At 55.4% G+C, this 20,759-nt stretch overlaps 1 protein-coding gene across 1 annotated transcript; it reads right to left on the reverse strand.

The window, feature by feature from the left end:
- Window positions 1-5,963: 5,963 nt before the first annotated feature.
- LOC308238087 (SEC14-like protein 4) lies at window positions 5,964-18,155 on the reverse strand. Its single transcript, XM_080649682.1, has 12 exons — window positions 18,061-18,155; window positions 16,304-16,379; window positions 12,873-12,916; window positions 12,523-12,582; window positions 12,187-12,375; window positions 11,277-11,372; window positions 10,911-10,971; window positions 9,350-9,433; window positions 8,716-8,822; window positions 8,502-8,641; window positions 8,239-8,408; window positions 5,964-7,250 (listed from the first exon to the last, which is right to left on the reverse strand). Exons 1-12 carry the CDS (start codon window positions 18,112-18,114, stop codon window positions 7,111-7,113), a joined length of 1,221 nt encoding a protein of 406 aa, XP_080505808.1. The 5' UTR covers window positions 18,115-18,155; the 3' UTR covers window positions 5,964-7,110.
- Window positions 18,156-20,759: the final 2,604 nt, after the last annotated feature.

Below are 20,759 nucleotides of genomic sequence, written 5' to 3' on the forward strand. Positions count from 1 at the left end.
GGTGCTGGGTGAGGCTGGAGGAGGAGGGACCACTGCAGGCAGCAGCCAAGCCTGGTCTGGGGCCCTGAGCCAGCGGGCCTTTTGCCCCCTTTCCTGGGTGTGGCTCCAGGCTCCTCCTCCTCGGACAACTGTCGAGTGGCACCTTACATAATTGGGATTAGGTGAGGTCCGGTGTTTGGCTCGGGGCCAGGTCTGAGGGGCAGGCAGGCACGGAGGCCGGGAGGGAACGAGGCTGGCCTCCTGGGGCATGGGAATCGAGGCCCGGGCCCTACAGAACCCCCATCCGTGTTCCCAGGCCTGCAGGGACCACTGTCCCGGAGAAAGAGGGGGACTTCAGGGAGAGTGGGACCCGCACCCTTTCTCTTCCAGCCTCAGTTTCCCCATGTCCCTGATGAAGAGACTCCACACGCAGGGTCCTGCAGGTCACCACCAGCCCAGCTCTGACAGGGAGGAGTCAGGGACGTGGTCAGTTTAGTGGACAGTTCGTTCCCTTTTGTCTGGGTAGGAAGCGCATGTCCTTTTGCGACAAGGAGAGACAGGCTGGGGCAGAAAGACAGAATCCGAGGGTCCTTGCTGACGGCTTGTTCTCTCCAAAGGGCTGAAGGGCCGATGCTACGGTTCCTGATGTCTTTCAAATCCCATCATGCCGTGCTGGCCCTGCGCCTCGACGTGGGGAGGGGCTGAGCGCTCCCCACCCTGCAGCCCTCTCTTCCCTTCCCTGAGGTCTCGTCCACAATCCCGCATCCCTGGCCCCTAACGCAGAGGTTGGCCTTGGGGCGGGGAGGTGTTTCTTGGGATTTTAAACCGAGGGTGCAGTTCCCGCTCTCCCTGACCGGTGAGGGTGTCCACCATCGGTGCGAGGTGATGGAAAAGCCCAGAAGGTCCCCTGCCCTCGGATTTCTGTCACACTGCCTGATCTTCTACCATCACACGTGCCTGCAAGGCCTGGCCCAGCTCCCCACTCCCCATAAGACGTTCCTTTTTAAAAAAAACACACACAAAAAGCCCTAACCGGTTTGGCTCAGTGGATAGAGCATTGGCCTGCGGACTCAAGGGTCCCGGGTTCGATTCTGGACAGGGGCGTGTACCTTGGTTGCGGGCACATGCCCAGTGGGGAGTGTGCAGGAGGCAGCTGATCGATGTTTCTCTCTCATCGATGTTTCTAGCTCTCTATCCCTCTCCCTTCCTCTCTGTAAAATATCAATAAAATATATTTAAAAAAAAAAAAAAAAAAACAAACAAAAAAAAACACACAAAAACATGTTTGTATTGATTTTTTTAGAGAGAGAGGGAGAGGAGATAGAAACATCAGTGAGAGAGAAGCAGTAATCAGCTGCCTCCTGCATGCCCCCTCCTGGGGATGGAGCCCACAACCTGGGTGGATGCCCCGACGGGGAATCGAACCAGGAACCTTCCTGGTGCATGAGGTGACGCTCAATCCGCTGAGCCCCGCCGGCCAGGCTAGAGACCTCCCTTCTACGATGGCATCTTAGAGGGTCACTGCCTCATTTATAGGGTGGGGGGTGGAGGGGGGCGGTCAACGCTTGCCCTGAACTCCTTACGGGGTTGGAGGGAAGATCCGTGTAGACTGTCCAGGGTTGTACACGTCTAAGGGATCATTCTCCTTCAGCCGCAAGAAGCAGAGGCCACATTGTCAACGACTGCCCATCAGGAACGCATCCGCTTGAGCCCTGGCTGGTGTGGCTCAGTGGATAGAGCGTCGGCTTGTGGACTGAAGGGTCCCAGGTTCGATTCCGGGTCAGGGCACATGCCCGGGTTGCGGGCTCCATCCACAGGGGAGGACCTGTAGGAAACAGCCGATCCATGATTCTCCCTCATCATTGATGTTTCTATCGCTCTCTCCCTCTCCCTTCCTCTCTGAGAGCAATAAAAATATATTTAGCCGTAACCGGTTTGGCTCAGTGGATAGAGCGTCGGCCTGTGGACTGAGGGGTCCCAGGTTCGATTCCGGTCAGGGGCATGTACCTGGGTTGCGGGCACATCCCCAGTGGGAGGTGTGCAGGAGGCAGCTGATCGATGTTTCTCTCTCATCGATGTTTCTAGCTCTCTATCCCTCTCCCTTCCTCTCTGTAAAAAATCAATAAAATATATATAAAAAATAAAATAAAATAAAATGAAGGAATGCATCAGCTTGAGACCACAGGACGTCCATGTGGCCACATCTCCAGGCCTTGAGGGTTCCACATGGGCTGAAAGCACCCTGGGCTGGCCTCGGCCCCAGGAGCTGGGCTCGCCCAGGCCCCCTACCCCTCGGGCATCCTGCCCCCCCCCCCCCCCACCTCTGGGCTCTCTCAGGCCCTTTAGGCTGGCGGGTGTGGGGTAGTGCTGGACACCTCCCTTGCTCTGGGCCCTGATAGAGGTGGGTCCAGAGGAGGAGGGGCCAGCGGTGGCATCTCCACCTGAGTGGGGTGCCTGCCGCACACACTCAGGGGCGGTTAGCTAACCCTCCACACCCCGGCCCTCCCCACTTCACATTCCAGCCTCTTTCTGCACGGCCGCGGCTGCCCTCCCCACCCACTTCCTGCGGGCGGAGGCAGCAGAGATTGGGTTCCCGCTGCCGGCTCCCAGCCCTAATCCTGCCCTTTCTCACCGGTCTCCTTTCTCGCCCTAATCCCTCTCATGGGAGGTGCCCCAGCTACTTCTGGGGACCTCAGAGGCTGGGCAGGGAGAGCCAGGGGGAGGGTTTGGGGGTCCTCTCAGAGACACCCCTACAAAGTGCTTTCCCAGGTTCATAGGTTGATGCTCAACCACTGAGCCAAGCCGGGACGCGGGGCGGTGGGTGTGGGGGGGCGAGGGGCTGAGAAAAGTTTCTCCCTCTCTCGAACCTTCCACTTCTTCGACCATCTGCCTCTGGACCCATAGCCAAGCCCTGCCTTCCCTGGGAGTGAAACCTAGTGCTCAATAAAGGGTCTACAGCAAGCATGTCAAACTCAGCACGGGCCAAATAAACAAGGCATGTGGCCCGTGGGCCACGAGTTTGACATGCTGGGTCTAAATCGGTGGTCAGTAAACTGCAGTTCGCAAGCCACATGCGGCTCTTTGGCCCCTTGAGTGTGGCTCTTCCACAAAACACCACGGCCTGGGCGAGTCTATTTTGAAGAAGTGGCATTAGAAGAAGTTGAAGTTTAAAAAATTTGGCTCTCCAAAGAAATTTCCGTCGTCGTCCTGTTGATATTTGGCTCCGTTGACTAAGGAGTTTGCCGACCACTGGTCTAAACCATCACGGTGGGGCCCCCAAGCTGCAGGGTGTCTCGAGGCCGCAGAATTAATCTCCCTCCCTGGAAGCAAAGACCCTGGCAGAGGAGAACCCCCATCCCCACCCCCACCCCCACCCATGGAAGACATCTTCTCAAGTAAGTCCCCAGATTGTGTTTAGCTCCTCGTTGGCCAGGCTCTCAGGGGGCCATGGCGACAACCAGGACATAAGCAAACAACTGCAGGAGGTAGACAGGGCTGCCCACGCCGCACCCTGGAGCAGCTCTTCCTGGGCGGAAATGTGAGAGGCTGCCGCTCAGACATTCCTGTCTGCCTTCCCCTAGCCGGGTCGCACCAGAACCAGTCGGGCGAGCACAGAGAAGGCCCCGGGGGGGGGGGGGGGAGCTCAAGCATAGCCAGAGGTCTGAGCATGGCTGGGAAGAGGCAAGTGTGTGTGTGTGGGGGGGGGAAATGGGGGCTCAGACCGCAGTAAGGTGAGGCAGGGGGTGGCCTAAGAAGGGGGGATGGAAAGGGAAGTGGGGGGGGGGCACCTCACCAGAGTCCCAGTGATGCTCTGGGTAGCACCAGGGGGGACAGTCTGTGTTCCATCTTTTACCTTTTTCATTTCCCTTGTTTATTTATTTATCTATCTATATAAAGGCCTAAGTGACAGGCCAACCTTTCGACCAGCAGCTATGACACACACTGACCACCAAGGGGCAGGCGCTCAACACAGGAGCTGCCGAGCTTCGGTGACTTGGCAGCTGTGGTTTTCGGGTGACACACCTGGAACCAGAGAGAAGGGAGCCTGATTCCAGGGTGTGTCACCTGAGAACCGCCCTCTCGCAATCTGGGACCCCTCAGGGGATGTCGGAGAGCCGGATTCGGCCGGATCCCCGCAGGCCAGGCCGAGAGACCCCACCGGTGCACGAATCCGTGCACCAGGCCTCTAGTATATATATATTTTTATTGATCTCAGAGAGGAAGGGAGAGGGAGAGAGAGAGAGAGGAACATCAATGATAAGAGAAAATCATTGACCGGCTGCCTCCTGCTCACCTCCCACCAGGGTTCGAGCCTGCAAGCCAGGCATGTGTCCTGACCGGGAATCAAACGGTGACCTCCTGGTTCATAGGTGGACGCTCCACCACTGAGCCACACCAGCGAGGGCCGGCTGAATATTCTTTTGTAGGGAATCTCCACATTTTGTTTACCCATTCATCATTTGATGGGCATTTGGGTCGTTGCCACTTTGGGGCCGTCATGAAGAAGGCTGTGATGAACATTGCTGTGCCAGTTTCTGTGGACACGTGCTTTCTGTTCTCTTGTGCACACACCCTTAAGAGCGGCCTTGCTAGATCGTATAGTCACCCCACGTGAATCCTTTTGAGGAGCAGCCAAGCTGTTTCCCAAAGCGGCCGCGCCATTTTACACCCCCGCTAGCAGTGGGGGAGGGATCTGATTTCTTCACGCCCTCACCTACATTTATCGTCTGTTTTCTTGTTCAAATAAATCCTTATTGATTTCAGAGAGGAAGGGAGAGGGAAAGAGAGAGAGAAACGTCAATGATGAGAGAGAATTATGGATCAGCTGCCTCCTGCATTTATTGTCTGTTGTTTTCTTTTTCAAATAAATCCTTGTTGATTTCAGAGAGGAAGGGAGAGGGAAAGAGAGAGAGAAACATCAATGATGAGAGAGAATCATGGATCGGCTGCCTCCTGCACGTCCCCTACTGGGGATCAAGCCCGCAACCGGGCATATGCCCTTGACCGGAATCGAACCTGGGACCCTTCAGTCTGCAGGCTGACACTCTATCCACTGAGCCACACCAACCAGGGCTTGTCTGTTTTCTTGACAGGTGAGGCCAACTATTTCCAAACACCTCATCTTGAGTAAGAGTTTTGACCCGTGGCCTCTTGCCAAGATCTTGCCATTCTTTCCTGACAAACAACAGACTCTGTTGCATAACCTGCATCATTGACAGGGTTTCATTAACGACTAAGGATCCCCAGTCGCTCGCAAATAACACACACCGGTCAACGGTTACCAGTGTCGCCCAAGAGCCCGCCTGGCTTTCCTCCAGCCCCAGACCCCACAGCCTCCCCCACCCCATTCCTGTCTGAGAGGCCCCCCCCACACAGCTCACATGCTTCAGCTCTCCCTTCGGGGGTCCCTCCCGTGGGCAAAGCACATCCGATCCCCCATTGGGTTTCTTTGCTGGATGCTCCCCCAGAATTTGGCTCCTGCCCCTCCCTGCACACCTGGGATGACATGCTCACTCGGGGACGGATCGTCAGTCACTTCTTCCTCTTTGAACACAGGCACCTTTCCTGCCAGTGGGCTCCGGCCAGCCCAGTAGCCTGGTGCCCCCGGGGCCTGCAGTGCCTGGCGCTGGACAGACGCTCAATAAACGTTGATGAATAAACGGATGAACAAGGAAACAAACTTGGGCCAGCCAGTGCCTCTCAGAGCTACTTAATTTTTTGAAAAAACATATATTTTTAATTGATTTCCAAGAAGAAGGGAGAGGGACAGAAACATCAATGATGAGAATCATCGATGGGCTGCCTCCTGCATGCCCCACACTGGGGATCGAGCCCCCAACCCAGGCATGTGCCCTGACCGGGAATCGAACCGTGACCTCCTGGTTCATAAGTCAACGCTCAACCACTGAGCCACCGCAGCCGGGCTAAACCCCTTACTTTTATTTATTTTATTTTTTATTTTTTATATATTTTATTAATTTTTTACAGAGAGGAAGGGAGAGGGATAGAGAGTTAGAAACATCGATGAGAGAGAAACATTGACCAGCTGCCTTCTGCACACTCCCCACTGGGGATGTGCCCGCAACCAAGGTACATGCCCTTGACCGGAATCGAACCCGAGACCCTTGAGTCCGCAGGCCGACGCTCTATCCACTGAGCCACACCGCTTAAGGCTAAACCCCTTGCTTTTAGGCGGGGGATTGTGAAGGTGGAAGTCACCTATTGTGAGCCTCTGTCATAGCAACAGGTGGGCCCAGCAAAACCTGGCAAAGGGTCCCTCCAACCCCTGTCAGGGGGCCCTCCCTAGCCTGCCAGGGGCAGTGGGAATGGCTCTGGGATGCCCGAGGGCCCGGGGTTCTCCAGATGTGGCTGCATCTGGGAGGCTGTAAGGAGGGTGACCCCGCAGGGCCACCAGGGGGTGGGAAAGCCTGCTCTGAGATGTGGGAGCAGCCCCGGGACACGCTGCCCTGTGGTTTCCGCCCGACAGCCAGCCCCGGGCCATCTCCCCGACGCTGGCACAGCAGTCACTTTTCTCACCAAACTACTCACACGCCCTGGCAGACGGGGAGCGCCTCACGCACCGGCGCTGGCATTTGGTTTCTTTTAGCCGGTTTGCTTCTCAGAGCGTCAGAGCTCCTGTGCAGACTCCCAAGCCTCCAGCTGGCCCTGCCCGTCCCCGCGGAGCCCCTTCCTGCAGAGAACGCGGCCTCCCTGCTCTTAGGGCCTGAAGCTGTGCTCCCTGCGAGGCCTGGGGCGCAGGCCGCCCAGCCCGGGCGCCAGGTGTGCGTGATCCCGGGCCAGGTGGGCGTTGTCAGGAGGGCCTCGGGGCAGCTCTGCGGGCAAATCCTTCCTCAGTGGATGCTGGTTCATCCTCGGGTTCTCATGCCCATCCTTTGCAGACAGGAGATAAGACGCCCGTCGGAATCCTCAGGGTGGTCTCCACACTGGGTGTCCCCTTTCTGCTTGGCCATGGTGCCAGCGGTGCCAGGAGGAGGGGAGAGGGTGAGGAGAGGTGAGGTGAGGTGAGTACCCTCTGGGTCACCTCCAGCACCACCCTGCCTGGGGGGGCAGGGGACAGGGCGTGGGGTGCTGAAGGGGATGGAGAACCCAGGCGCAGAGGCGGCAGGGTCTTCATTGTGCCGGGGATGGTTTTGTCGCCTCGAGACCCTGGATTTTCTCCTGGGAGGCCCTGTCTGGGAGCAGAACCTCCACCGTGTAGCTGACCTTCTTGGCATGCACCAGGCTGTAGGTGTTGTCAAAGCGCAGGACATCTGCAAGGACAGAGAAGTCATCAGGGTCAGGGCTAGGGTTAGGGTTAGGGTGCAGACCCGCTGCCCTGGGGAACTGGCCGCCCAGGACTATGGATGGGGCTGGCGGGTCAGCCACTGCCCAGCCCCCCGCCCCCTTGCTCAGAGCCATCCATCTCTTTGGATGATGCTTGTGCTCATTAAAGAATTAAGAGCCGCCCTAACCGGTTTGGCTCAGTGGCTAGAGCGTCGGCCTGGGGACTGAGGGGTCCCGGGTTCGATTCCAGTCAAGGGCATGTACCTTGGTTGCGGGCACATCCCCAGTCGGGGGTGTGCAGGAGGCAGCTGATCGATGTCTCTCTCTCATCGATGTTTCTAACTCTCTATCCCTCTCCCTTCCTCTCTGTGAAAAATCAATAAAATATATTTAAAAAAAAAAAAAAGAATTAAGCCAAAACCGGTTTGGCTCAGTGGATAGAGCGTCGGCCTGCGGACTGAGGGGTCCCGGGTTCGATTCCGGTCAAGGGCATGTACCTGGGTTGCGGGCACATCCCCAGTGGGGGGTGTGCAGGAGGCAGCTGATCGATGTTTCTCTCTCATCGATGTTTCTAGCTCTCTATCCCTCTCCCTTCCTCTCTGTAAAATATCAATAAAATATGTTTAAAAAAAAAAAAAAAAAAGAATTAAGAGCCGCCCGGCCGGTGTGGCTCAGTGGTTGAGTGGCGACCTATGAACCAGGAGGTCACGGTTCAATTCCCCGTCAGGGCACAGGCCCGGGTTGCAGGCTCGATCCCCAGTGGGGGGTGTGCAAGAGGTGGCTGATCCATGATTCGCTCCTCATTGATGTTTCCATGTTTCCATCTCTCTCTCCCTCTCCTTTCCTCTCTGAAATCAATAAAAATATTTAAAAAAAAAAAAAAAGGCAAAGAGAGAAGCCAGACTGGCCACACATGTCAGCCCAGCCCTTCGCCAGGAGGAAGGAAACCACCCTGGTGACCCCCACGGCTCTTACAGACGCCGGCCTGGAGGCAGGTGAGACTCCCGTCCTCGGGCACCATGTGGGCGTTGTAGCGCTGGGTGGGGAGCACCTCCTCCATCTCCCCTGCCCGCTGCCGCTCCCCCATCTTGGTCTTCAGGAAAACTCCGAAGCCGATGTCCGCCCCGTCTGATTCAAACTGCCACCTGCAGGGGACAGGGCCCCGCTGCTGGCCACCGGATGCCAGGGCTCCAGGTTCCTCCCAGCCGTGCCCAGGTGTGAGCGGCCACCGTCCCTACCTGAGCACGCAGCCCGGGAACAGAATCTCCAGCTCCACCTGCAGGGAGGAGCCGCGGCCCACGGTCGCCGTGTGCTCGTACTGCACCCTCACCTGGTTGTGCAGGTAGTAGCTCTTGGGCACTTCGCCTCCGTAGTTGATCTGAGGGTGAGGGTGGGTGAGGGGGATCGCAACCCTTACCCTCACTCCTCCCCATCCTCTGGGCACCCCCAGACCTTGGTCAGGCACTTGGGGTTGCCATCGGGGTCGGTCAGTGTCCCCCCAAATTCCACAGGTAGCTGGTCGGGGCTGATGAACTTTGGCAGCTCTTGCTTCCAGTTGCCTGAGGGAGCAAGAGGGGGGCTTGACAGAAGGCAGAGGGGGCCAAGCCCTGGGAGGGACCCTGATGTGCCCTTGGCTTGCTCCCCTGGGTGCCTACTCATGAGAGCACCCGAGAGCGTGACCCAACGCCTTGTCTGAGTGTGCAAAGGCCACTGGAGTCAGGCCCAGGTGAATGCCTGGGTTAAGAGGATGAGCCAGAGCCAAAACCGGTTTGGCTCAGTGGATAGAGCGTCGGCCTGCGGACTGAAGGGTCCCGGGTTCGATTCCGGTCAAGGGCATGTACCTTGGTTGCGGGCACATCCCCAGTGGGAGGTGTGCAGGAGGCAGCTGATCGATGTTTCTCTCTCATCGATGTTTCTAGCTCTCTATCCCTCTCCCTTCCTCTCTGTGAAATATCAATAAAATATATTTAAAAAAAAAAAAAAAAGAGGATGAGCCAGAGAGAAATGGGGTGCTGAGGGGGATGGAGAACCCAGCACTGACCTCTGCTTCCTGGGCAGATGGGGAGATGGGGGCCACGTCACTCACCTCCCAGAATCACTATCTTCCTTCGAGTCTCCTCACTCATGAACGACTTGACCAAGTTGAAGGCCACAGGGAACAGCTTGGGGGCTGAAACACAGGGCACTCCCTTGGGACACTGACCCAGAGAGGACTTGGGATAGATGTAAAGTCCCACGTGAGGGCGTGGGCCGGACAGGAATTAGACTGATCTAGGTTCTGACTCTTTGTGCTGTGTGACCTTCAGCGGGTTACCCACCCTCTCTGAGTGTTAGTGCTGTTAACTGTAGCTACATAAAACGGAGATTCCGCTTAAGAGTGTGTGCGTAGCCGAAACCGGTTTGGCTCAGTGGATAGAGTCGGCCTGCGGACTGAAGGGTCCCAGGTTCGGTTCCGGTCTAGGGCATGTACCTTGGTTGCGGGCACATCCCCAGTAGGAGGTGTGCGGGAGGCAGCTGATCGATGTTTCTCTCTCATCGATGTTTCTGGCTCTCTATCCCTCTCCCTCCCTCTCTGTAAAAATATCAATAAAATATATTAAAAAAAAAAAAAAAAGAGTGTGTGCATAACCCTTGGCACAGTGCCTGGCTCTCAGTCAATGGCTGGCTTCCCTGTTCAGCTGCAGGGCTTCAGGAGGGTTGATTCCCCAGCGGTCGCCTCTTCTTTTTCACACCCAAGGGGTTCCCAGGTTGCCTTGGGGATCCTCTTGGGTGCAAGTAGGCGGGGCATCTGCCTTAGGCCTCATGTCCCACCTGCATCACTCACACTTACTAGGACCTTTCTGTGGGTCAGGCTCTGTACTACGCCTTCTCCACAGACTGACTCATTTAACCTCACAGCTGTCTCGTGGGGAAGGTGCCATCGCATCCCCATTTTACAGAATGGGAAAACTGAGGCTCATGAGGTTCACCAGGCTTGCTCAAAGCCACAGAGCTAGCTAGATTGGAAGCCAAATCATCTGACCCAGAGCCCATACGGTGACCCCCCCACCCCCTCTCTATACGGTTGTCACAGACAGGGACCATTCCCACCCAAAGTGTGTCCACCAACCCGTGTGGCCCATAGACCATCTGTTACCGGCGCACACCCAGGTAAGTAAAGAAAACAACAGCAGCCCTAACCGGTTTGGCTCAGTGGATAGAGCGTCGGCCTGCGGACTCAAGGGTCCCAGGTTCGATTCCGGTCAAGGGCATGTACCTGGGTTGCGGGCACATCCCCAGTAGGGGGCGTGCAGGAGGCAGCTGATCGATGTCTCTCTCTCATCGATGTTTCTAACTCTCTATCCCTCTCTCCTCCTCTCTGTAAAAAATCAATAAAATATATTAAAAAAAAAAAAAAAAGAAAACAACAGCAAACATTTAGAAACTTACAACCTATTTGACATTGCCGCACAGGCTTTTGTACATCCCCAAACCATCAGTCGGGGAAGCGCTGAGCTGAAACACCCACACACCAACAAAACAAACCAACAGCAGCAACAACAAACCGTGCTTCCCAAAGGGTGGTTTCAGAAGCCCTGAACGTGGTGGTGTACCCACAGCTCACCCCCCATGCTCCACTCCTTCCCCGCTGCCCCATTAACCCTCACCTCGAACAATAATTAAATTCTTCAGTGTCTCAGGATAATTTGCTTCCATGATGGAGAAAAACTGTGAAGTCCAGAAGAGTCTGGTTGAGGCCACACCCCAACATTCCTGCCTGGATGGGTGGCCTCCAAGGCTGAGGAGACAAGAGCCCCCACCCCCCTAGTCCCTGGCCCACCCCGCCTTCCCATGAGCATCCACTCCATCCTCTGTGCTACTCCTGCTCCCCTTTCTCCTTGCAGGAGGTGCCTCAGGTCGGCGTCACTGACTGCTCTGTGGGACCCCTCGGGGGCGGGGGTCCCCTCCTCCATGGACTGAAGCGGGTGTGGGCAGTGGCTCCCTATGGGCCTCGAGCCAGCTGCTTACCTTACCTGCTGGTAGACCTCCACAGCTGGCTTCCACAGGTGTTTCAGGCTCAGCCCCTCCATGTCAAACACCATCAGCACCGTCTCGATCTTCCTGCCCAGCTGCATGGACGGAGCAGGTATATACACTGAGTGGCCAGATGATGATGATCTCTGAATGCATAATAATCTGGCCACTCAATACATATACATACATATATATATATATATGTGTGTGTGTGTGTGTGTGTGTATATATATATATATATATATATATATATATATATATATATATATATTAGAGGCCCAGTGCATGAATTCGTGCATGGGTGGGGTCCAGCCAGCCTGGCCAGGGGGAGGGGACATGGGCAATTGGCCGGCCTGCCTGCTGGTCGAACTCCTGGTCGAGGGGACAATTTGCATATTAGCCTTTTATTCTATAGGATAGACACTGAGTGGCCAGATTACTATGCGTTCAGAGATCACCATCATCTGGCCACTCAGTATAGGTCGGACAGGAGATGCAGGCCACAGAGACCTGGGCCGGCTCCTACCTTCCTGCCACCCCCACCCCTGGCTGCCTGCAGTGTTTTCCAAGCAGATGCACCTGCCTGGGCTCTGAGAAGATTGAAGCTGCATTTAAGCCCTGCAATGAGTTAGCCGTGGAATTAAAAATCATCGCTCCTTATTCATCGGGCACCTTTAGAGATAACAGCATATACTGCGTTGACCAGTGTCTGCAGTCCCACAGCTGTGTCCAAGCCAGCGCTATGCTGTTGGCAGGCTGTGTGGCCTTGAGTTCACAGGTCGACCCTCAACCACTGAGCCACACCAGCTGGGCCTGGTGCCACCTTTTAGACAGAGTGGGCCTAACATGACCCCCTTCCCCACCCCTTCCCCCCACAACGCTCCCCAACCCCCGGCCCCGGTCCCTCACCTTCTGACTCTGCAGCTCACACTCCTGCAAAAGCCGCTCACAGACCTTGATGCGTTTCCGGATCAGCTCCTGCTTGGAGGCGGACAGGAGGAGACCCTTGGGGTCCAGGTTCCCGATGATGTCGAACCACACGGGGCAGCCTTCGTAGTCGTAGCCACACAGACCGCCCGAGTCATACCGCTGGATCACCTGGGGTGAGGTCCTCGCTCAGATCAGCCCCCTTTCCCCCGCCGGCCATGTCCCTGTTCCATCAGGTAGCTGGACATGGGCAGGGCGGGGGAGAGGGGGAGAGTGAGGTGGGGTGACCACATGGCCTGGGGATGGGGTGGGGCTCACCTCTGAGGGCTGCCACGTGAGGATGTGGTCCAGGTCCTGATGCTTCCGGAACTCGATGTGCTGTGGAGACAGGGCAGGACCTGGAGGCTGCGTGCCCCAAAGGTCCCTCCGCTCGAAGCCACCAAGGCCCTGCCACAGGGTCCCCGGGCTCTGCCGACACTGACACTGAATGGGGGGCGGGGACACCAGGAGCAGGACCGTGGGGGGCCTGGGTCCGATGCCAAAAGGGATCCAAGGAGGGGGGTAGAAGAAACGTGACAACAGGACAGGGCGAGGGTCCCCACCCTTTGTGGCCGATCCCTGGGGTGCAGCGTGCGGGAGGCGGCAAGCATGTGAGAACGGGGCCCTACCTTCCGGAGCATGTCCTCGGATTTCTTCAGGTCAAAGTTCTGAGCTGTGGGAAGAGTCGAGGTCAGAGGACGCTTGGGGCCGGATCTAGAACAAACTTTTCTCTGAAAACTCATGAGGACAATGTGGGGGGCCCCCTGTCTGTTCCTGACACCCCAAGGATACACGGGGGGTCTGGAAAGTCTGTGAAAATGGGAGGATCTTTAATTCTCTAGAGGGCTTTGGAGAAAGTCTTGATTTTGGTTTGCAGGACTTTTTAAACTCTTCGTTCTAAAGGTTGGCCTCGCCCTGAACCGGTAGCTCAGTTGGTTAGAGCAGTGGTCAGCAAACTCATTAGTCAACAGAGCCAAATATCAACAGTACAACGATTGAAATTTCTTTTGAGAGCCACATTTTTTAAACTTAAACTTCTTCTAACGCCACTTCTTCAAAATAGACTCGCCCAGGCCGTGGTATTTTGTGGAAGAGCCACACTCAAGGGGCCAAAGAGCCGCATGTGGCTCGCGAGCCGCAATTTGCCGACCACGGGGGTTAGAGCATCGTTCCGATATGCCAGGGCTGTGGGTTCGATCCCCTGGTGAAGAGCTTGGGTTTTGGAGTCAGGATGATTTGGGCTAGAAGTCTAGTTTTGTTCTTTTTTAAAAAATATATATTTTTTATTGATTTTTTTACAGAGAGGAAGGGAGAGGGATAGAGTTAGGAACATCGATGAGGGAGAAACATCGACCAGCTGCCTCCTGCACACTCCCTACTGGGGATGTGCCCACAACCAAGGTACGTGCCCTTGACGGGAATTGAACCTGAGACCCTTGAGTCCCCAGGCCGACACTCTATCCACTGAGCCAAACCGGTTAGGGCTAGTTTTGTCCTTTTATTTGCTGTGCAACCTTAAGCAAATCGCTTAACTTCTCTGAGCCTTAGTTTTTTAATCTGTTAAATGGGAATAATATCTTTGTTGTTGTTAATCCTCACCCAAGGATATTTTTCCCATTGCTTTTTTAGAGAATGGAAGGCAGGAAGGGAAGCGGGGGAGAGAGAGAGAGAAAGAGAGAGAAACATGGATGTGAGAGAGATGCATTGATTGGTTGCCTACCACACGCACCCTGATCAGGGCCAATAATCAAATCTGCAACCTAGGTACATGCCCTTTTTTTTAAAAAAATATATTTTATTGATTTTTACAGAGAGGAATGGAGAGGGATAGAGAGTTAGAAACATCAATGAGAGAGAAACATCGATCAGCTGCCTCCTGCACGCCCCCTACTGGGGATGTGCCTGCAACCAAGGTACATGCCCTTGACCGGAATCGAACCTGGGACCCTTCAGTCTGCAGGCCGACGCTCTATCCACTGAGCCAAACCGGTTAGGGCTAGGTACATGCCCTTGACCAGGAATCGAACCCACAACCTCTGATGCGCAGGCCGACGCTCTGACCACTGAGCCACCGACCAGGGCGGGAATAATATCTTTTTCAGAGTTATTCAAGGGGTGGCAAGAGACAAAGTGCTTGCCACGTGACCTGGCTCACAGTTAGTTCTCACTACCCGGCAGATATTGTTGTGGTTACTGGTTTTGAATAAATGCACCTCAACTGAAAACCTAACGCTTGCTCTGTTTTGAAAAGGCCGTGCCTGTTGCTCTGAGACCACTGGTTCATGGGGGAATTCGCCCTGTGATGGGCCTTCAGGGAGACACAGAGGTTTTCCAGTGGCAGGGGCCTGAGATACCACGAGGCCTCCTCTGCCCTGACCAGGACCCACCTCCAGAGAAAACCCACCAAGGCCACCAGCTCTGTCTTGATGATCAAGTTCAAAATCCGTCCCCTGGGCTGTGCTGAGTCGAAATCACTGTTTCTGTTATTCTAATCATTTTACACTGGCTCAGCCATTCCTGGAAGAAACTCCCCCACCTTTCATTACATCCACGTCCTGGCGTGTGTGCGGGGCGTCTGCTTGGTGCCAGGTTCCCTACGGGGACACATAGCCTTGTCTTCAGGGACCTGGAGACAGGCCCAAACGCAGGTACCCCGAGACCGTGTTCAGCGCCCCGAGACCGTGTTCAGCTCCCCGAGACCATGTTCAGCGACATCTGACTCCAGGCCTGACCAGGCCTGTCATCCCGAGAACTTCCGAGGGAGGTGCTAACTGTGACCTCACCTCGACCCCGTGCCCACCCGGTGCCAGGCTCTACACCCTCTCATTTATTTAACACTCACCACCGCCCATGGGAGGTGGCCTCACCCCAAATTTGCAGATGAAGAAACTGAGGCTCTGTGGGGTTTTGTGTGCCATGCCAGGCGGAAGGGGAGCTCAGATTCTAGCCCAAAGTGGGCTGGTTCCAGAGCCCGGGTTCTTTTTTTCTTTTTTAAATACACTGAGTGGCCCTGACCGGTTTGGCGCAGTCCTCAAACTTTTTAAACAGGGGGCCAGTTCACTGTCCCTCAGACCGTTGGAAGGCCGGACTATAGTTTAAAAAAAAAACTATGAACAAATTCCTAGGCGCACTGCGGGCCCGGGACGAGTCGGCTGCTAAGCAGGACAAGCAGCGGCACCCGGCGGGCAGGATAAAAGTCCTCGGCGGGCCGCATGTGGCCCGCGGGCCGTAGTTTGAGGACCCCTGGTTCAATAGAGCATCGGCCTGCGGACTCATCCCAGGTTCAATTCCAGTCAAGGGCATGTACCTTGGTTACGGGCACAACCCCAGTAGGGGGTGTGCAGGAGGCAGCTGATCAATGTTTCTCTCCCATCGATGTTTCTAACTCTCTATCCCTCTCCCTTCCTGTCTGTAAAAAAAATCAATTAAAATATATTAAAAATAAATAAATAAATAAATGAATAAATAAATAAATACACTGAGTGGCCAGATGATGATGATCTCTGAACGCATAATAATCTGGCCATTCAGTGTATATTCTATATAATAAAAGGCTAATATGCAAATTGTCCCCTCGACCAGGAGTTCGACCAGCAGGCAGGCCGGCCAACCACCTATGTCCCCTCCCCCTGGCCAGGCTGGCCAGACCCCACCCATGCGCCAGGGTGCACCAGGCCTCTAACATATATACACACACACACACACACACACACACACACACACACACACACACTGAGTGGCCAGATTATTATGTGTTCAGAGATCATAATAATCAGGCCACTCAGTGTATATTTTTATTGATTTCAGAGAAGAAGGGAGAGGGGGAGAGAGAGAGAAACATCAATGATGAGAGAGAATCATGGATCGGCTGCCTCCTGCACATCCCCTACTGGGGATTGAGCCCGTAACCCGGGCATGTGCCCTGACCGGGAATGACACCCTCACCTCCTGGTTCATAGGCCGATGCTCAACCACAGAGCCACGCCGGCCGGACTCAGAGCCCGTGTTCTTTACCGCTCTGTCCCCCAAAGTCTCACACACCCTCTCCTGAGGCCCTCACCTCGCAGCCAGCGCAGAAGGAAGTGGTCATCAGCCTTGGGCATGGTGGGCAGCAGGTCCTGGAGGTTGTCCCGGAACTGAGGGGGGGATATGATTGTCAGAGGGACTGCCATGATCCCCAGGGCCCCCCAACCCCGTCCCCATCCCCGACCCTGCCCACCCTCAGTCAGCCAGTCAGCCCTGCCCAGGGACCCTGCCCAGGGACTGCTCAGTCCGCAGCAGCTACCTATATCATTTCGCCACCTGGGAATGGAGCACACCCACCCCTCCAGCCCCACGTGGCAGGAAGACTTGTGTCCTTCTCAAACTTGGGGGATCTCTGTCCCCCAAGACCCTCACTCTATAAGTCTGAGGTGGGGCCCTGCCATCCCTATTTCTGCAAAGATCCCTGGTGACTGTGATGCAGGCCACCCAGAACATTTTAGGAACGTTGCCCCTGATACTGCATCTATGATTTGAAATACGTTTTCATCGATTTCAGAGAGGAAGGGAGAGGGAGAGAGAGAGAGAGACTTATCGATGATGAGAGAGAACCATGGATAGGCTGCCTCCTGCACGCCCCCTACTGGGGATGGAGTCCGCAACCCAGGCATGTGCCCTGACCGGGAATTGAACCGTGACCTCCTGGTTCACAGGTCGATGCTCAACCACTGAGCCCTGCCAGCTGGGTTCTTTTCCCCTAATTTTAAATAACGATAAAACTCAGAATAAACTCTCCTGACATTGTTTAAAGCATCACCACCGGATTCACCCCCAAAGGCCGGTGTCCAGTCCCTCCTAGGGGCCTAGTGCCTAGCTTCTCTGAGGCCATGGCCAATGGGGGCGGGAGAGGGTTCACCGGGGGACCCGCTTTCTTTCACGTGAGGACCCTGCCTTCATCTGGGACCCTCTGCTCCTGGAACCTCCTCACTCACCTGGGGACTCCCCCAGGGCCCCCATCGTTCACCCCCCCCCCCCCCCCCCGACCCATCTCTCCTCTAGTAGGAATTCACTCAGGCCCCTCCTTCACCAGAGGCCCTCATGCGGCTCTGCGGGGAGGGGAGGAGCCGCAACGGAAATCCTTCCCCACAAGCCCGAGGCTGCCCTTCACTGCCCAAGTGCCAGCCAGGGCTGGGCCCTCCCCCTCCCCCTCTCCCCTTCCCCCTCCCCCCTCCCCCCACCCTGGGGCACAGCTTCCAGTCCCTGGTCACCTGCAAACCCCATTCCTGCTGTGGCACCTAAGACCTGGACGAGCTCTCCCTTCCCCACGGCCAGGACACTCCCAGGTGTGGCCGCCCCACGGACTCTCTTGAGATCACCCCAACTCCTCCATTCCCCTTTAATGAAAACATTGGCAACCTCCCTGGTGAGTCAGAATGCCACCCAGAGAAACCAAACACAGGTTGCTATCTGGGCGGGAGATCTGGGAGTCTGTCTGCCCTAAACTGTCCAGAAGCAGGACGGCAGAGGGGGGAGAGGAGGGAGGGGGCCCCTTCCCCTCCCACCCCTTCCCACTCCCCACCCCCAGCAGGGAACAGGCGCCAGGGGGCTCTGTGGCCCGGAGCGGCAGGAGTGGGGAGCTGGATCCGGCCCCAGTGTCGCCCAGAGAAGGGCTCCTGTCCCATGTCCTGTCCACAGCGGCCCGAGCAACGGGGCACAGGTGCCCAGGGCTGGACAGGGGCGCTCTCCAGGGTCCCCTTTCCCCTCCGTACAATAGGGGCACATGCTGCTGGGGGGGAGGGGCCAGCCTCCCGGCCCTGGGCCCCCGAAGAACCTCACCCTGGCCAGGGCCTCCTGCTGCTGGGGGCTCAGGTCCCCGACTCGGCCGCTCATGGTGCCTGAGGACGCCTGCTTTTGCCCCTCAGGTCAGATCCTGGTCCCGCCCCCGACGGGAGAGCTGGCCCCGCCCCGCCCCGTCTTGCCCCGGCCCAGCCCGTCCCGCCGCTGGTTTCTCCTCCCCTCTGGGGTGTTTGCCATCATCTGTCCCCAAGATGCACCCTAGCGGGGCCAGGAGATAACCCCCCACCTCCAGGCCTCCTCTTCCCAGGAGCTCCCACAGGTTCCCACAGGGCAGGGAAGGGGGAGGGCACCAAGGACACGAGCCAGTTTTAGGGATCCCCTTCCAGCAAAACGGGGCGCTTTTATGAATGTGGTTCAACCCTCGAGGTGGCCCCCAGGCCTTTCTTCCCAAGGGGCCCCCCACCCCCTTCCCCTGACAGGCTACACCCTGGCAGTGCTCACCAGCTGATAGGAGAGCCCTTGTGTGCAAATGGTTGCAGCCTTCAAGATGGCCTGGAGGATTAACCAAGATGGCCCGCCAGGGGCTTGCCTGGCATCCAGTACATGTTGGCTGGCAGGAGCATTGTTTCCTCTGTCAGCAGAGCCGCGAGCTGCTGGGGTGAGATCTGGGGATGGATCCCACGTGAGCTCCTGGGGAGGATCTGTAGCCCAAGGCCAGGGGTGGGGGGTGGGGGGAGGGGTGGCTGTGATCAGATAAAAGCCTGCGGGGGGGGGGGGGGCGGCAGAGGCGGGTGATAGAGGGGTTGGGAGGCCAGAGGGTGGGAGGCTGTTGACACAGGTGTCCGGGATGGCACCTGAGAGGCAAACAAAGGTCACTGGGGAAGGTGAGAAGTTCAAGTTGGCTGAGCAGACATTTCCCAGGGAGAGGAGCAGGTGGGAGGTGGAGGTAAAGGGGTGGGGAACCAGGCTACCAGACCTTTGCCCTCTGCTCTCCCTTGGGGTCAAACCGCGTCTTAGGCTTTCGTCCACCAATCTGGGCTTTCAAGCCACGGGCGGCAGTTGAGGTTGGGGAGTGTGGCTTGCCACTAGTGGGGATGGAGATGTCCGTGTGAAACAGACACCCCACTTTGGAGACCTGGTATCCAAAAAATTTAATATTTCCTTATTTGATTTCTTATATTGATTACATGTGGAAATGACCATATAGCCTGATATATTGGGTCAATATGATATATTGTTAAAAATGAGTTTTACCTGTTTCTTTTACCTTTTTGTAATTTAGAAGTTTATAAATTAATAAACTTTTATTTTGCCCTAGCCAGTTTGGCTCCGTGGATAGTGCGTGGGCCTGTGGACTGAAGGGTCCTGGGTTCGATTCTGGTCGAGGGCACGTGCCCAGGTTGTGTGCTCGGTCCCCAGTAGGGGGCGTGCAGGAGGCCACTGATCCATGATTCTCTCTCATCATGGATGCTTCTCTCTCTCTCTCTCCCTCTCCCTTCCTCTCTGAAAAGCGATGGGAAAGATATCCTCTGGTGAGGATTCACAGCAACCACGTTGGTGAAGAGGAGACATCCATACGTTGCTGGCAGGACTGGAAATCGGTTCCGCTTTTCTAGATAGCCACTTGACAATACGCATTAGGGTCCTTCGATAGTTTGCCGACGAATAGCCCTCAGTAACGGAAAATATCTTCAGTTTAAAGTTGTTTGTGCCTTGTTAGTAGAAACAATTTCTCAGACGAGCCTGGTGCTTAATGTGGCTGACGGAAAGTTTATAACGACATAGAAAAAAAAAAACAACCCACAGAACAATTGGGAAGAGACAGGATCACATTATACACCGAGTGGCCAGATGATGATGATTTCTGAATGCATAATAATCTGGCCACTCAGTGTCTATCCTATATAATAAAAGGCTAATATGCAAATTGTCCCCTCGACCAGGAGTTCGACCAGCAGGCAGGCCGGCCAACCGCCCGTGTCCCCTCCCCCTGGCCAGGGTGGCCGGACCCCACCCATGCACAAATTCACACACCGGGGCCTCTAATATATATATATGTGTATATATATATATATATATATATATATATATATATATATATACACACACACACACACACACACACACACACACACACAGTGGCCAGATTATTATGCATTCAGAGATCATCATCATCTGGCCACTCAGTGTATATGCCGAATGCTTTTGGCATGTAAAACAAAAGTCCGCTGATTGAAGGAGGGCCAGACAAGAAAAGAAATATCTCCCCAACGTTCCCCAGTTCCTGAGGAGTAGGAAGCCATATTTCTAAAATGCCACAGGTAACAGGTCACCTCCAAAGAGCAGTCCTTATTGGCCAGGCCCTGTTCTAAGGGCTTTGTAAATATTAGCTCAGGTAGTGGGAGTCACACAGGTCACTTAGCTATGTTTTCACAATTTTCTTTTTCCATTGCCGTCTACGTGCAACATCATTGTGAATTAGTTTCAGGAGTACGGCCTCGTGGTTAGACAATCACACACTTTACAAGGTGTGTGTGTCCCCCCCCCCCCCCCGCCCCCGATATCTCCGGTACCTGGTTCCATATATAGTTTCTACCACATTCTTTTTTTTTTTTTAATATATTTTATTGATTTTTTTACAGAGAGGAAGGGAGAGGGATAGAGAGTTAGAAACATCGATGAGAGAGAAACATCGATCAGCTGCCTCCTACACACCTCCCACTGGGGATGTGCCCGCA

The sequence above is a fragment of the Plecotus auritus genome (assembly GCF_963455305.1).
Source record: "Plecotus auritus genome assembly, chromosome: 13".
Classification (NCBI taxonomy): Eukaryota; Metazoa; Chordata; class Mammalia; order Chiroptera; family Vespertilionidae; genus Plecotus; species Plecotus auritus.

Coding starts and splice junctions, on each gene's coding strand:
- LOC308238087 (XM_080649682.1), bottom strand. CDS start 18,114: ATGAGCGGCCGAGTCGGGGACCTGAGCCCCCAGCAGCAGGAGGCCCTG. Junction 8,823..9,349: donor GAAGATAGTGATTCTGGGAG/GTGAGTGACGTG, acceptor TTGCTCCCTCAG/GCAACTGGAAGCAAGAGCTG. Junction 8,642..8,715: donor ACCCCAAGTGCCTGACCAAG/GTCTGGGGGTGC, acceptor CCTCACCCTCAG/ATCAACTACGGAGGCGAAGT.